Source organism: Dipodomys merriami, unplaced genomic scaffold, assembly GCF_024711535.1.
Source record: "Dipodomys merriami isolate MVZ:Mamm:240054 unplaced genomic scaffold, mDipMer1.0.p SCAF_8, whole genome shotgun sequence".
Taxonomy (NCBI): Eukaryota; Metazoa; Chordata; class Mammalia; order Rodentia; family Heteromyidae; genus Dipodomys; species Dipodomys merriami.
Window position 1 is genome coordinate 20715490 of NW_027206401.1, and position 15046 is coordinate 20730535.

Here is a 15046-nt window from a genome sequence, read left to right on the forward strand (position 1 = left end):
ACTTGTCCCTCTCCTATTGGTCACAGGTAAAAATGACCTTAACTTATGACCTTAGCTCACTGGCCAGCACCCATCTGAGGGTCATGGCTTACAATTCTTGATCTTCCAACACCCTACGCCTCCTAGCACTAATTCAGTGCCCTGCCAGTCCTATACTTCCATACCTTGATGAACTGTAGCTGGAAGACTGTGATCTGTTTCACCTCTTGGTGATTTGGTGAGAGGAAAGGCAACAGTGACAGTCATTGATAGGATGCTTACTGCATCCCTGATTCCTAAGCACCTTATTCACACTGGCATTCCTTCAACTACCCTAACATTAGGTATCATTAGCTCATTTTACGATGAGAAAATTGAGATTCAAAGAGTTTAAAATAATTTGCCCAAGGCCACAAAGCTAATTAGCAACAGAGCTGAGGTTTAAACTAGACTTGACATGCCACAGAGAACTCATTATCTTCTCCCCAAACCTGTTCCACCCACTCTCTTCCTTGTCTCAGAGTTATCACTGGCAGCTTCTCTTACTCGCCAAGCCAATCATCAAGGAGGCCCATTGGCTCCACCCACAAAACGGTTCAAAATTGGCTCTGTTCTCACTCTTCTTCCCTCTACCACCTCCTCTCACTATGATACTCAATCCATCTCCCAACTGTTCTCCTTTCTCCACTCTTGCCCCCTACTGTCTGTTCTCAACACAGCAGCCCAGTGAGGACTTTTAAAACACATCAGTCAAGCCAGGCACAGGTACTGGTGGCTCACACCTGTAATCCTAGCTACTATAAAGGGAGATCTGAGAATTATGGTTCAAAGCCAGCACAGGAAGAAAAGTCTATGAGATTCTTACCTCCAGTTAACCAACAGAAAGCTAGAGGTGGATTTGTGGTAGAATGCTTGCCTTGAGGAAGCCCGGAATTGAAGCTCCAGTACTGGTACACACACACACAGACACACGCACACACAGACACACACACACACAGACACACACACACACAGACACACACACACACACACACACACACACACACACACACACACACACACACACACACGTCAAGCCCTATCACCCAGAGCTATCCATGACTTTCTATTTCTTTTAGAAAACAAATGCAGAAGTCCTTACAAGGTGCCGGACAAGGCTCACATGTCCCTTCCTACTGTTCCCTGCTTGCATATTCTGCACCTTCCTGCATTTCCTCATGACACCACTCAAGGTAATGTTTCAGGTCCTTTGCACATTCTTCTGTGCAGACACAGAATGTTCTTCTCACAGCTACTAGCATAGCTTCAGCTCCTTGATGCCTTAATCCCAAGGTCACCTCGCCAGTAAGACCTCCCGTGAATTTCTTCTTGACCATGGGAGCCTTCCTGGGGCTTCTGGTTCCCTTTACCCTGCTCTATTTTTTTCCATTTGTAATAACATGTGACTTTCTACCATACTATATATAGTTTACTTACCCATATGATAATACTTTGTTATTTGTCTTCCACTGAAAAATGTAAGCACCATATGCCCAGGATTTCTACTTATACCACTCCTTTATTCTATATACCTCAAAGAATATTCGATTGATAGTAGACTTCATATAGACCTGTGGACACTCCAGTGTTCACAGCTGCAGTGGCAAGAAATTCTCAAATTTATATTGGAATTTTTGTTTGTTTGTTGTTGTTGTTGTTGTTGATAGTGGTGGTGGTGGTGGTGGTAATAGTGGTGTCAGTATGTAGCACAAGTTGGCCTTGAACTCACTTCAGTTTAAACTCTTGTGATAGCTAACATCTATAATCCTAGCTACTTAGATGATAAAGATAGGAGAATCAGAGTTCAAGGCATACTTGAATAAAATAAATAAAATAAAAATTATCAAGACTTTAATAAATAAAGCTGGGTTAGCTGAACACTGGTGGTTTGTGCCAGTAATTCTTTTTTTTGTTGTTGGTCATGGGGCTTGAACTCTGGGCCTGAGTGCTGTCCCTCAGCTCTTCAGCTCAAGGCTAGTGCTCTACCACTTGAGCTATAGCACCACTTCCAATTTTCTTGTGGTTTATTGGAGATAAGAGTTTCACGGACTTTTCTGCCCGGGCTGGCTTTGAACCAGGATCCTCAGATCTCAGCCTCCTGTGTAGCTAGGATTACAGGTGTGAGCCACTGGTGCCCGGCTTGTGCTGGTAATTCTAACTATTTAGGAAGCTGAGATTAGTAGGATCTTGGTTCTAGACCAGCTCCCAGGGAAGAAAACTCCACAAGACTCCAGCTTAACAGAAGAAATAGGGCATAGTGGCATATACATATCCCAGTTATAATGGACATCTTAAAATAGATGGATCTTTGTCTAAGTACATCCTAAGACAAGAAATGAGATTCTCTCTCAGAAATTACTGGCACAAAAAAAGAACTAGAGGCATGGCTCAGTTGTAGACCATTTGCCTGCCTCAAGTATGAGTCCCTGAGTTCAAAACTCCAGTACTTAAAAGAGAAAATAAAAAGCTTATCCCAATCCTAGCTACTAGCAAGGTAGGTGTAAGGATCACAGTTTGAGGCCAGCCCAGGCAAAGTTACTAAGACCTTCTCTTAAAAAAACAAAAATTGGCCAGACGCTGACAGCTCATGCCTGTAGTCCTAGCTACTCAGGAGGCTGAGATCTGAGGATCAAAGCCAGCCTGGGCAGGAAAGTCTGTGAGACTCTATCTCCAATAAACCACTAGAAAACCGGAAGTGGTACTATGGCTCACGCGGTAGAGCACTCGCTTTGAGCTGAAGAGCTGAAGGATAGCAACCAAGCCCAGAGTTCAAGCCCCACGACCGACAAAAAAAAAATTATACAAGGATCTAGGGAAATCAGAGCATAGCTTAAGTGGCAGAGGTTTGCCTAGCAAACTTGAGATCCTCAGTTCAATATCACAAAAAGACACAAAAATTGTACAATTAATGAGATACCATGTGATTTTCAATACATGTGTGCATTATGTAAAGTCCAAATCAGGATGGTATTATTATTTCTTGGTGATAAAAACATTTAAATCCCTGTGTCTGGATTTTTTTTTTGAAACATACAACACATGATCATCAGCTTTTCCCACTTACTGTAGAGCAGAGCTCCTCCTATTTCACCATAACTTATTAAGTCATTAACCACCTTCCCCTCCTGCTCCCTTGCTTCTCCCCTCCCTACCTCCCTTGCCTCCTCCCCTACCTTGTTTCTGGTAGCCATTATTCTCTTCTTGGCTTCTCTGAGGTCAGCCTTTTTGGACTCCACATGGGTAAGATCTGTGGAAATCATCTTTATGCCTGGCTTATTTCACTGACCACAGTGTCCTCTAAAATGAAGACCGAAGAGATATGTACTCAATTCATTATCTGAGAAGCATAGATCTAAAGGATTGAATGAATGAAATAGATTTTTTTCCTGGAAAAGATTAGAAGTATATGTAGCAACCATATTTATATATTTTCAGAACTGAATGCAGCAGATATGTTGATATATTCTCTGTTGTTTTCAGAAGACTGAGGGTGGAGTAGTATGCACCTGTATACTCCACTATTTTAGAGGCTAAGAATATACCTCTTCAAGCCAGGCGCCAGTGACTCACACCTGTAATCCTAGCTACTCAGGAGACTGAGATCTGAGGATCACAGTTCAAAGCCAGCCCAGGCAGGAAAGTCCATGAAACTCTTATCTCCAATAAAAACCACCACCAGAAGTGGCGCTGTAGCTCAAGTGGTAGAGCGCTAGCCTTGAGTTGAAGAGCTGAGGGACAGCATCCAAGCCCAGAATTCAAGCCCCATGACCGACCAAAAAAAAAAAAAAAAAAATGAATATACCCCTTCATAAGTAGATAATATTGATGATAGTTGTGTCACTGATAGGATTCATGATAAAAGTGGCCCTTTTCATTTCAATAACAGCAGAGGAAAAAACTGAACTTCAAAGAAAATGAGGTACTAGGATACAAATCATGTCTTACTTATGCAGAAAAAAAGTTATCTATCTGTCCCCAGTTTTCAAGTGGAATTGTGTTTAAATCATTTCCAGGTACCCTTCAGTACATGGCACCAGAGATCATTGATAAAGGCCCGAGAGGCTATGGGAAGGCAGCAGACATTTGGTCTTTGGGCTGCACAATCATCGAAATGGCCACAGGAAAACCACCATTCTATGAACTAGGAGAGCCGCAAGCAGCCATGTTCAAGGTCGCATTTTCTTCTTTTTTTTCTTTTCTTTTCTTTTCTTTGTGTGTGCTCCTCACGCACACATACGCTGGTACTGGGGCATGAACTTGGGGCCTGGGCTCTTTTTGCTCAAGGCTAGAGCTCTACTACTTCTGGGTTTTTTGGGTGCTTAATTGGAGATAAGAATCTCACAGACTTTTCAGCCTGTGCTGGCTTTAAACTGTGACACTCAGATCTCAGCCTCCGTAGTGGCTAGGATTACAGGCATGAGCCTATAATTTTCTTCTGTTTTAAAAACGAGGAGATAAGGGTTTCCATAGCCATGTTCTATATATACATGCTTTTTAAGGAAAATATCTCAAGTTACCAGAAGTTGAAAGCACATTCAAGTTCAGGAAGACAGACAGACAGACAGACAGACACACACACACACACACACACACACACACACACACACACACACACACACACACACACACACACACACACACACACACACACACACACACACACACACACACACACACACACACACACACACACTCATTGCCCTCATCTCACATGGTGGACCTGCCTCTGCTTTAGTTTTCTCAATTCTGAAGTGAGATTCAGGATAATATTCTTCAACTACTCAATATCCCAGAATAAGACATCATTATAGGAAAGATGAGTTAAGCTCTTTTGGGAAACCATATGAATATTTTTCCACATAGGGCAATGTAAGATATATTTGTGCTTTTTTTTTTTTTTGCCAGTCCTGGGTTTTAACTCAGGGCCTGGGCACTGTCCTTGAGCTCCTTTTGCTTAAGGCTAGCACTCTACCATTTGGCCACAGCACCACTTCGGGCTTTTTCTGTGTATGTGGTACTGAGGAATTGAACCCAGGATTTCATGCATGCAAGGCAAGCACTCTCCCTCTGAGCCACCTTCCCAGTCCTATTTATACTCTTAACATCCAGAAATTCAATCAAATTGATATTTTCCTTTATTTCTTGACCATATAAATTTCAAAAGTCCATTTTTTTAAAGCGCATAATTGCCGTTTTGAAAAGGTCAAGCATTTTCAAGTTTATTCTAGCTTGTTAACTTGCTAATAAGCAATTCTTTAGGGAGGGGAAGCATGCTCCCCCGCCCCTCCAGCCATGATTAGAGGCACTGACCTGGAAATAAACATGAGTGAGTCCAGGTGCCACGATTTGGACACCTGAACAGCGAGTGAGGCAGTGACCTGACTGTACTAGGCCAGCAGGAAGTTTTCCATGGTAACTGTTTCCTAGGAAGCAAAGCCCTCCTACATGTTACCTTCTGTTCTTGGCAAGTCCTTCCAGTTTTCACCATTCTCAGGTTTCACTTGGAAATGCTGTTCTACTACTAATAGTGCAGTGATTATTATTGTTATACCTCTGTATGCCATAGGCCAGGCTGAGCTGTGCACAGAAGTGACACTGTTTCTAAGATGATATTACATAGATTCTGACAATGTTTAAATCTAGGCTGAATTGAAACACTTCTGAATCCTGGCTTTAACATGATCAAGATAGTTGAGACTTTGAGCAAATTACCACCTCAGCTTCCATGTCTATAGAGGGAGATAAAAATAATACCTAAGGACTTGCCTAGCAAGTGTAAGGCCCTATGTTCAAAGCCAAATCTCTCTCTCTCTCTTTCTCTCTCTCTCTCTCTCTTCTCTCTTTCTCTCTCTCACACACACAAAATACTACTTATCTAAACAGATTTTTTAGATTTTGAGCACTTAGAATAGTGTCTTAACACATAGTAAAGCTCCATAATTATTAAAAATTGTTTATATAAGAATATATATAAGATATAGAACAACAGAAATATTTCTTAGAACATTTTCTCTTCGTTAAATATGTGAAAACATCATTAGACTTTTTTTAGAATGATAACAATGGGAAGTAAATTCTAAATGTGATAGAAAATACTATTTATTTAATCTTTTCTTTTTTGTCAGTATGGGGCTTGAACTCTGGGCTTGGGCGGGCGCTGTCCCTCGCTCTTCAGCGCAAGCTGAGCACTCTACCACTTGAGCCACAGCGCCACTCTGGTTTTTCTAATGGTTTTATTGGAGATAAGAGTCTCACAGACTTTCCTGCCCAGGCTGGCTTTGAACCGTGATCCTCAGATCTCAGTCTCCTGGGTAGCTAGTATTACAGGTGTAAGCCATAGTGCCCAGCTATTTATTTAATCTTAAAGTACTTTTTTTTATGGTACTGGCATTTGAACTTATGACTTCATGCTTGCTAGATAGGGATTCCACTGCATGAGCTATGCCATTAGCCCTTTTTGCTCTAGTTATTTTTGAGATATGATCTCACTTTTTTGCCCAGGACAAAGTAGACCTCCATCTTCCTATTTATGCTTTCTGCCATAGCTGGGTTGACTGGTGCTCACCACCATGCTCACTTGATGGTTAAGATGGAGTCTTTTGAACTTCCCCTAACTTCCCATTCTCTCCATCTCTTTCTCCCAAGTAGCTAGGATTAGAGATATGATCCACTGCCTAGCTAAAAATCTCTCAATGTAGATGAATTAAAATAGGGAAAAAATTCACAAATTACATAATAGGGGAATCAACATAGGCTTTAATCCAATCCAATCAAGGTTTAAATCCCAGATCTACCTTTCCATAACCATGAAACCTCATTTCTCCTGAGCCTTAGTTTCCTCATTGGTGTAAGGAGAATAATATTTACACTACTGGGTTGTTGGGAAAAATCCCAACACTGTATCTTCACATTGCTATTCTAAGCAACCCAACGTTCTCACCTACAAACATCTTTGTGGAGTAACCACCTTCAAACATATTCTAAGTTTAGAGAGCCTTCATATTAACACAGCAATGTATAGTACTTCATAATGCTGTCTTCTGTCTTACGCTAATTGTTCCTTGTGTATCTGTGGTAGAGTTACAGTAGCACTGGAGAAGTTTCTGTGCTCAGGAGGTGCTGCGTAGCTACAGAGGCAGCACGTCCGCCTCACGTGGAGATGTACCTGCAGGGTACATGATGAGGGAGAGGGGGCAGGCAGGTCATGGGTCCTGGAGCTCACGTGATGAAATGGCCACTTGGAAGACACATTGTGTTCTCTCTGTCTGTGCCTTAGGTGGGGATGTTTAAAGTTCACCCTGAAATCCCTGAGTCCATGTCTGCAGAGGCCAAGGCATTCATACTGAAGTGTTTTGAACCAGACCCTGACAAGAGAGCCTGTGCTAATGACTTGCTTGTTGATGAGTTCTTAAAAGTTTCCAGCAAAAAGAAAAAGATACAACCCAAGCTCTCAGGTATGTGGCTGCATGAAAAGGATATGGGTCAAAAGGAGGATACTCTTAGGGGCGGGACACAAAGGTACAATGCCTATGTGCCTCGGATTATGTTTGTATTTATTGAAATGAACTCCAGGAAATGGAAACAAGAGTTTGTGGTTTTTTTGTTGTGGCTTTTATTTTATTTTCTTTTTGTCTTGTTTGTTCAGTTATCAGTTATTTGGGAAAGTGGGGGGGGGGCACAGAAATGGAGAGACAAAGGGGGAAAAACGTAGCAGTGGTACTCAGTGGACACTATGTTGAAAATGAACTACACAACTTGTAAGTGGGGATGGGAGGGAAAAACTGGGAGAGAATGAGGGAAGGGTTGATATTATCCAAAAAGAAATGTACTCCTCTTTATCTGACTTATGAAACTATAACCCTTCTGTACATCATGTTTATAATTTTTTTTAAGGATATGGGTCAGAGTCTCTAAATTCTGAATTTTAACATGAGAGAATTTTCTAGAAGTAGACTAATCTATTTCTGAACATCACTGGCACAGTGTTCTTGGACACTATTCACAAATGCTAGTTCCTCATTAATAGTCGTGTTCCATCACACAGTTTGTAATTAATACAGCAACATCTGGAACATTCTAGCATTGTGAATACAAAGGTTAACGTGTGAAAAGGGGAAATGTAGCCCCTCCAAGCTGAAACCTCAAATTCCCATGAATGGGCTACAGGGCTGTTCAGAACTGTTCAACTTCCACGCCATCTCAGGACTGGATCCTTATAGTTGTCTGTAGAAGGAAACACCTGCTTTCCCTCAGACAGTATCTTTCTGAATAATCCCCAGACGCAAAAAAGAGATTGTTACCTATGATAAAAATGTAAGTAAATTATCTTTGTGTAACAAATAATTTACATAACTCATTCCAGAAAGAAACAAATGAGTAAAGGCTCAGTTTATTCTTAGCATTTGGGGTGTTTCTATTGGATGAGGATGGGCAGATTGAATATTTGGAAAGCTCATGGATCCCACTTCAGGCATTCACTGTTTGTTGATTTCTGATTAATAACAAAGCCAACATGTGCCTCATCCTGCTGTTTGCTTTTCTTCCCACAGTTCTTTCTACTGGATCCAATGGTGAGTTTGTTTTTTACCTTATGTCCATTGAGTTGAGGATTGGCATGTGGTGTGATAAACTCCGCTGCACAGCCTCATCCTCACCCATTGTCTGTGTGGGAAGCCTCTGAGTACTAAGAATGTGTGCAGCTATGAATCTGGCTGGCTTCAGTGTTTCAGAAACTGCTCATCTATCTCTTCTATGAAGGAGGCCTCAATTATTGTCCCCTGCATGCAAGAGAGTGCCATTGTTTTTTAAGTCTTCAATTTGAATGAAGTCCATGCCTTCTTATTTAGGAGCCAACTGACAAGCTGACCACCTAATGGTGGCCATTGTAAAAGGTCAGCATCAGGCACCTTCCTCAGTCGTCTGTGGGATAGTACCTTCTTTCTGAAGTGGATCAGGAAAGCTGTATTTGTTTCCCTAACTGGCTTTTAACCAGACAGATTTGCTCTAGGAAGTTCAGCCAAAATATTTTAAAGAATAGTAAAGAAGCATTCAAAGTTTGGGATTCTATTAGATTAGATGAGTAGTTGATGGAAGTGGTGTATATTGGAGGAATGAATGTATAGGCCTAACAGAAGGAATGGGGGGAGTCTAATACTTATGTATGCTTACTATGGACCAAAGGGAGGAGACGCAGGTCTTTGCATGCTTTTCAGTTTTTCAGATATGCTAAGCCAGTCAATGCACTGTTGAGGCCCATTACTTGGGGGTTCCTGGGAACTATCTCTCTATTTCTCCTCCTGCCATTATGAATTTTTGACGAAGAGTTTCTGAGAAAGGCAAGATACCTCCCTCTGCCATTGTCTTCTTCCTCCCCTCATATTCTGGGCTGTGGAAATCAGTGAGTCACTACATTCTTTTTTTACCCAGGTATAACCTCCAGTGTTTCTCAGCCTTCTGAGCGAGCATCCTGTTGGCATACATGGAAGTTGGTTTTCTTTTTTTGCAGCCACTTTCTAGATATATCATATGTGATAGCTTACTTGTTTTAGCTGTCACTCTAGTGTCACTCTGATCCCTTCCATGTGGCCTGGGTTTTGCTCACAGGAAACAAGTTCCTGTCACACAAGCATTTAACTTCTGTGGACTCAGTTATGCACACTATTGAGTTGGCAGTTCCCAGTGAGCATTGCCAGAGTGAGGGTGTGATGGGAGGTTCCATCCACTGAACTGGTCAGTTGTGCCTTCATGTACATTCTCATCTTTGTGCTCAGGCTGATTCAATAAGAGTTTGGAATCTGCTCTGTCTTTACAGTGTAACTCCACTTAAGATATTATGAAATCTTGAGGATTTATAGTCAGGGAGGGTGAGTATTAAGCACACATCTGGGTTCCCTTGTTGACTGGTGGGCCTTGAACATGACTCACTCTGTCACCACATCTGTCCAGTGGGTTCAACTGCACCACCTGCTCATGGGAGTGTGAGGAGAAAATGAGACACTTATTCTCCCTGCAGCTCTATACTACTTGCTCTTGACCCCTGATCAAGGTACTAATTTCTTAGTACCTTGTTGGTACCAAGAGGCTTGTTAGAAGTTGTAGGCAATAGCCTGAAGGTTCCCTGCCCTTCTCCTAAGGGCCTCCTGATTTTCCAAAGTCAAAACTGCCCTAGGCCTCCTGATGCACTGGACCTTTTACCTGCTATTATATATCTCTCCTTGCTCTGCCTTCTCTCCTTTCCTAGTTAAGATAAAGACTTGGGCCTACAAAGAATGGACACTCCCACAATCTACACATACAGATTCTCAGCTGAAGGAATTTCTTTGCATGAACGAGATGGCTCATGAGTGCTTCTCTATCCTCCCAAGGAAAGCAAAACATGTACCAAACTAACTAGGAAGGAAGCCCATACAATTGTTTTCTGGTATTCCTGAGGCCTTCAGAACTCCTTGCAAACTATAACCATGAGAACATCCTGGTCTTCTTCTTCTAGATCTGTATGTGCAACAGGCCTTTTCCTTTCCCCATTGTCCTTTATAGGCCATATGCCTGTTTCTTTCTAGAGTATACCCACTGCCCTGCCTGAGGGTCTCTGCCTTCTATAACTGCATGTGGCTTCTGCTAGGGAAAGTTGTGGAAAGGTGATGATGATGAGGTCCTCTTTTTCCTATGATGAGAAATATATCTTAGTCCTTTTCTGTTGCTATGACCAGATAGCACACATTAGATCATTTATAAGACAAAGAGGCTGATTTAGCTCCCAGTTCTGGAGGTTCAGAAGCATGGTACCAGTGTCTGCTTCAGAGCTGTTGAGTGCCTGCTTGCCGGCAGGGGCTCTCTCTCAAAGTCCCAAGATGCCACCCAGCATCACATGGGAAAACAGAGCCAAAAAGGCAGAGAGGGCATTTTTATGACAAAGCCATTCCTACCTAACCCATTAATCCTCTAATCCACTAATTCTTTGGTGGAACTCCATGCAGCATCTACCATCACGACCCAGTCACCTAACAGTTCCACGTGATGTCACTTGTGAATACCTCATAACAGAAGTGAAGTTTGGCCATGAGTTTTGGTGGGATATTTGAACTATAGCACATGAATGATTTGTCTAAACCCAACAGCTCCCCCAGTAACCGCGTGCAGACCCAGAGATTTAAGTCATCCACTTTAACTTAAGCATTTATTGCATACTTGCTGTGTGCACAGGAAATATGCCAGGCCTGGATGTTTAATGATGATAAAGGTTGTGGTCCTGGCTTACGGAGCTATTGCTGATGTAGAGGAGACACAGGGGACAAATGTCAACCATACCATAGTATAAGTTACTCTGTACGAAGAAAACTTCAGAGGGGGAGAGCCTCACTGAAGTCAGTCTTAGTGCGTGAGTTCCGTGAAGACTTTCTGTGGGGTGAGACCTGAAGAATCAAGAAGGCCATCCAACAAATGGTCTATGTTCAGTCACTGTATATTGGATGAATGGATGTATGGCCTAACAGAGAAGGAAAATCAGGTTTACTAATTTAAAATCAGTCAGAGAAAGGACCAAGACTGTACATTCAGAGACTGCAAAACATCTGCAAATCTATTTCTGAGATGAGCCATAATGACACACACTGGGTTCCATTCTTAAGTGTATTCAGTCTTACTTCAACCAGTCTCCTTATAGGCAATCAGTATCTATAGCAACCTTAAAATTCACAGATAGAACCTAGGCTCTCTCATTACTGGAAAGCAAACTACATAATAAGACCCAAAGAGTAAAAAGCAGTATAATTAAGGCCTCCTTCTTTCTTGTGTTTAGATGAAGATACATGCAAGGTGTAAAGAACTCTCATGTGGTAGTAGTCTAGATAGAACAAACCTGCTTGGCCCCAAGAAATATTGATTCTGTTTTCTAAATACAGTCCCTCCACTCCTTTTTCTTTTTTCTTTTATCTTTAGATTTGTGTACGAGGGTTTGAAGTTAGGGCCTCACGCTTGTTGGCTTGCTTGCTTGGCTGGCACTCTACCACTTGAGGCATGCCTCCCGCCCTTCTTTTTGTTAATATGGTTGGGGATGAAATTTCAAGGAGTTTTCTGCCCAAGCTGGCTTTGAACCTCAATCCTGTGGATCTCAGCTTCCCATGTAGCTAGAATTACAGTAGTGAGCCACAGCTCACCTCCATCTCTGACGGCTGTACATACTGTAAAGAGTATCACCCATGTCTGGACTGGTAAAGAAGCTATGAGCCTCCTGGAACATGTCTGTCTTTCCTCTGATCTCTGAGATGTGGGCAGTTGTTGACTTGTTCCTGCTCAAGAAAAATTAAATAAGAGGTTTCTAGGCAACAGTGGATTTCTCTTCTTAGAACTTTACACCTGCCTTCTTTAGCAAAAGATGTTTGCAGCACTGAGATATTAAAGAAGTTTTTGGCAAAAGTTATTCTTTTTATAGTCAATGTTTGATGAAATGTAGGCAATTGCTATTGTGTTACATGACTCAGTAAAATAGATGCCCCTGTTTGCTATAAAATCCTAGTACTCATAGTATCTGAGAACCAGGAAGGGCTAAAGTCCCTTAGTTTCCAAAAGTTTGTGCACAAAGAGTGCTTTTTCAATGTATCTGTAAGCTGAACCATGACATAAGTTGTCAGAGCATATTTGTTTTTAGTAAAACAGGACTAGACCCTGTGGTTTAGACCACAGCACCCCACTTAGTCACCCCTTCTTTTTCTTTTTCTTCTTGGACGGTTGTGGGGCTTGAACTCTGGGCTTGGGTGCTGTCCCTCAGCTCTTCTTCTCAAGGCTAGCGCTCTACCACTTGAGCCACAGTGCCACTTCCAGTGTTCTGGTGGTTAATTGGAGATGAGAGTCTCATGGACTTTCCTGCCTGGACTAGCTTTGAACTGTGATCCTCAGATCTCAGCCTCCTAGTAGCTAGGATTACAGCCACCAGCACCCAGCTTTAATCACCCCTTCTAAGACAGCCCCAAGATGCTAAGGCAGAGTGTTAAATCTCTGAAGATTATGGCTTAAAAATTACTCTTCTCAGCTGGATGTGGTAGCTTGCCCCTCTAATCTTAACTGTATAGAAATGAAGATGGGAAAGAAGAAATTCTGTGTTCTGCCATCTCACCCAGTTTTTAAAAAGCTGTGCATAGTGGCATGCACCTATCTTCCCAGATATGTTGGGAGTATAAATAGGAGTATTTCTGTCCAGGGCCATTTAGGCAAAAATGGAAGACTCTATTTAAAAAAAAAAACTAACAAAAATGATTGGAAATATGATTCAAGTGGTAAAGCACCAGCCTACCAAGTACAAGGCCCTGAGTTAAAACCCCAATACCACTGAAAGTAAATAATGTATCTCATCTTTTATGAAAACTGTGAGTACAAATAATTAAGTCATTATTTAAAACAAGGCAGATCAACACCCTGGACTCTCCAGGCCTGATCTTTTCTTATGTTTGTCACCCTTGAGCTATTCCCAGCAGGACTGCAGAGGCCCTTTCCTAGCGGACCCTCGCCTGGGCTATACTGAGCAAGGGAGGAATTATAATTGCCTCATGTAGTACCATTGTGCTGCTCATGAAGTATTTGACAAAGGATACTCGTCTCTTTCAACCAGTGTTTTAACCAATGTGTCAAGTTTTTGAGATCCTTAATTACCCTATTTCCTCCTCCCATCCCCGCAGAGTATCTTAGGAGCATCTCCTTGCCGGTCCCTGTCCTGGTGGAGGACACCAGCAGCAGCAGTGAGTACGGCTCAGTGTCACCCGACACGGAGTTGAAGGTGGACCCCTTCTCTTTCAAAACCAGAGCCAAGTCCTGTGGAGAAAAAGATGTGAAAGGAATACGGACGCTTTTTTTGGGGTAAGGATTCAACTTCTTTCGGGTGAAAATACATTGTGCTTATAATATCCTAGCTCCTCAGGAGGTTGAGATCTAAGGATTGCAGCTTGAAGCCATCACAGGTAAATTCACCAGACTCTCCTCTCCAAAACTCAGAAGTAGAAGTGTGTGCTTGAAGTGATAGAGTGTCAGCTAAGCAAGAGTGCAAGATCTTGAGTTGAAATCTTAAGACTGGCGTGCACGCATGCGTACACACACACACACACACACACACACACACACACACACACACACACACACACACACACACACATACAAAACACTGCAAAGCACATCGTTTTATAAAGGAAACTGATTGATGTTGCATGCATTTTTAAAGCATTCCTGATGAAAATTTTGAAGATCACAGTGCCCCACCTTCCCCTGAGGAGAAAGACTCCGGATTCTTTTTGCTGAGGAAGGACAGTGAACGACGAGCCACCCTGCACAGGATCCTGACCGAAGACCAAGACAAAGTTGTGCGAAACCTAATGGAATCTTTAGTCCAGGTACAGCATCTCGTGTCCATCTCATTTCCCAAAGTTTATATTCTTTTATTGCCCAGGCTGACCTTGAACTCCTGAATTCAAATGATCCTCTAGTTCAACCTGTCAGGTAGCTTGAACTATAAGCCTAAGCCATCATACCCAGCCCAAAATCTGTGTGTGTGTGTGTGTGTGTGTGTGTGTGTGTGTGTGTGTGCGCGCGTGTGTGTGCATGTGCACACACATGCATGTGTGTATACATGTGTGTATTCAGGGCCTTGAGCTTGCTGGGCTGACACTCTACTGTTGAGGTCTGCTGCCTCCAGCCCTTTTCTCCTAATTTTTTTTTCCTGTGCTACTGGAGATTGAACTCAGAGCCTCACAGTTGTTAGGCAAATGTTCTACCACTCAAATTGTGCCTCCAGCCCCACTTCACATTGGTTATTCGCAAGATAGAGTGTTGCTTTATGCCTCTTCTGCTTTCTGGACAAGCTTTGACTTGGTCCTAATGGAAACCTATCACTAGCAGTTAGGCTAGCAAGAAGGTGAGAGGTAGCTAGGTAGGAGTGTGGAGTAGGGTGTGGGTTGAGTATACTAGACAGTCCCACTGTGGTCCAAAGGACTAAGAATAGGATGGTTCTGATAAGAGAAGCTCGATGTAAATGGAGAACAACTGG

The 15046-nt window shown here is 42.4% G+C and overlaps 1 protein-coding gene and 1 long non-coding RNA gene across 6 annotated transcripts in view; one reads left to right on the forward strand and one right to left on the reverse strand.

Annotated features, from left to right (window-relative positions):
* Map3k5 (mitogen-activated protein kinase kinase kinase 5) overlaps window positions 1-15046 on the forward strand; it is a 187721-nt gene that overhangs the window by 144803 nt on the left and 27872 nt on the right. Inside the window, exons 19-24 of one of the 2 annotated variants that reach the window (XM_070010628.1) lie at window positions 1098-1211; window positions 4032-4189; window positions 7295-7472; window positions 8568-8588; window positions 13689-13866; window positions 14225-14393. In XM_070010628.1, coding sequence (XP_069866729.1) covers window positions 1098-1211; window positions 4032-4189; window positions 7295-7472; window positions 8568-8588; window positions 13689-13866; window positions 14225-14393 — 818 coding nt within the window. The remainder of the gene's footprint in view (window positions 1-1097; window positions 1212-4031; window positions 4190-7294; window positions 7473-8567; window positions 8589-13688; window positions 13867-14224; window positions 14394-15046) is intronic. The other variant, XM_070010629.1, reaches the window with a different exon arrangement.
* LOC138819253 (uncharacterized) overlaps window positions 11128-15046 on the reverse strand; it is a 35552-nt gene continuing 31633 nt past the window's right edge. For 2 of the 4 annotated variants that reach the window (XR_011369379.1, XR_011369378.1), the window contains exons 5-7: window positions 13663-13821; window positions 12174-12305; window positions 11134-11503 (exon numbers count right to left, since the gene is read on the reverse strand). This is a non-coding gene — a long non-coding RNA (uncharacterized lncRNA). Of the gene's footprint in view, window positions 11504-12173; window positions 12306-13662; window positions 13822-15046 lie in introns of all 4 variants that reach the window. The other 2 variants (XR_011369380.1, XR_011369381.1) reach the window with 2 other exon arrangements.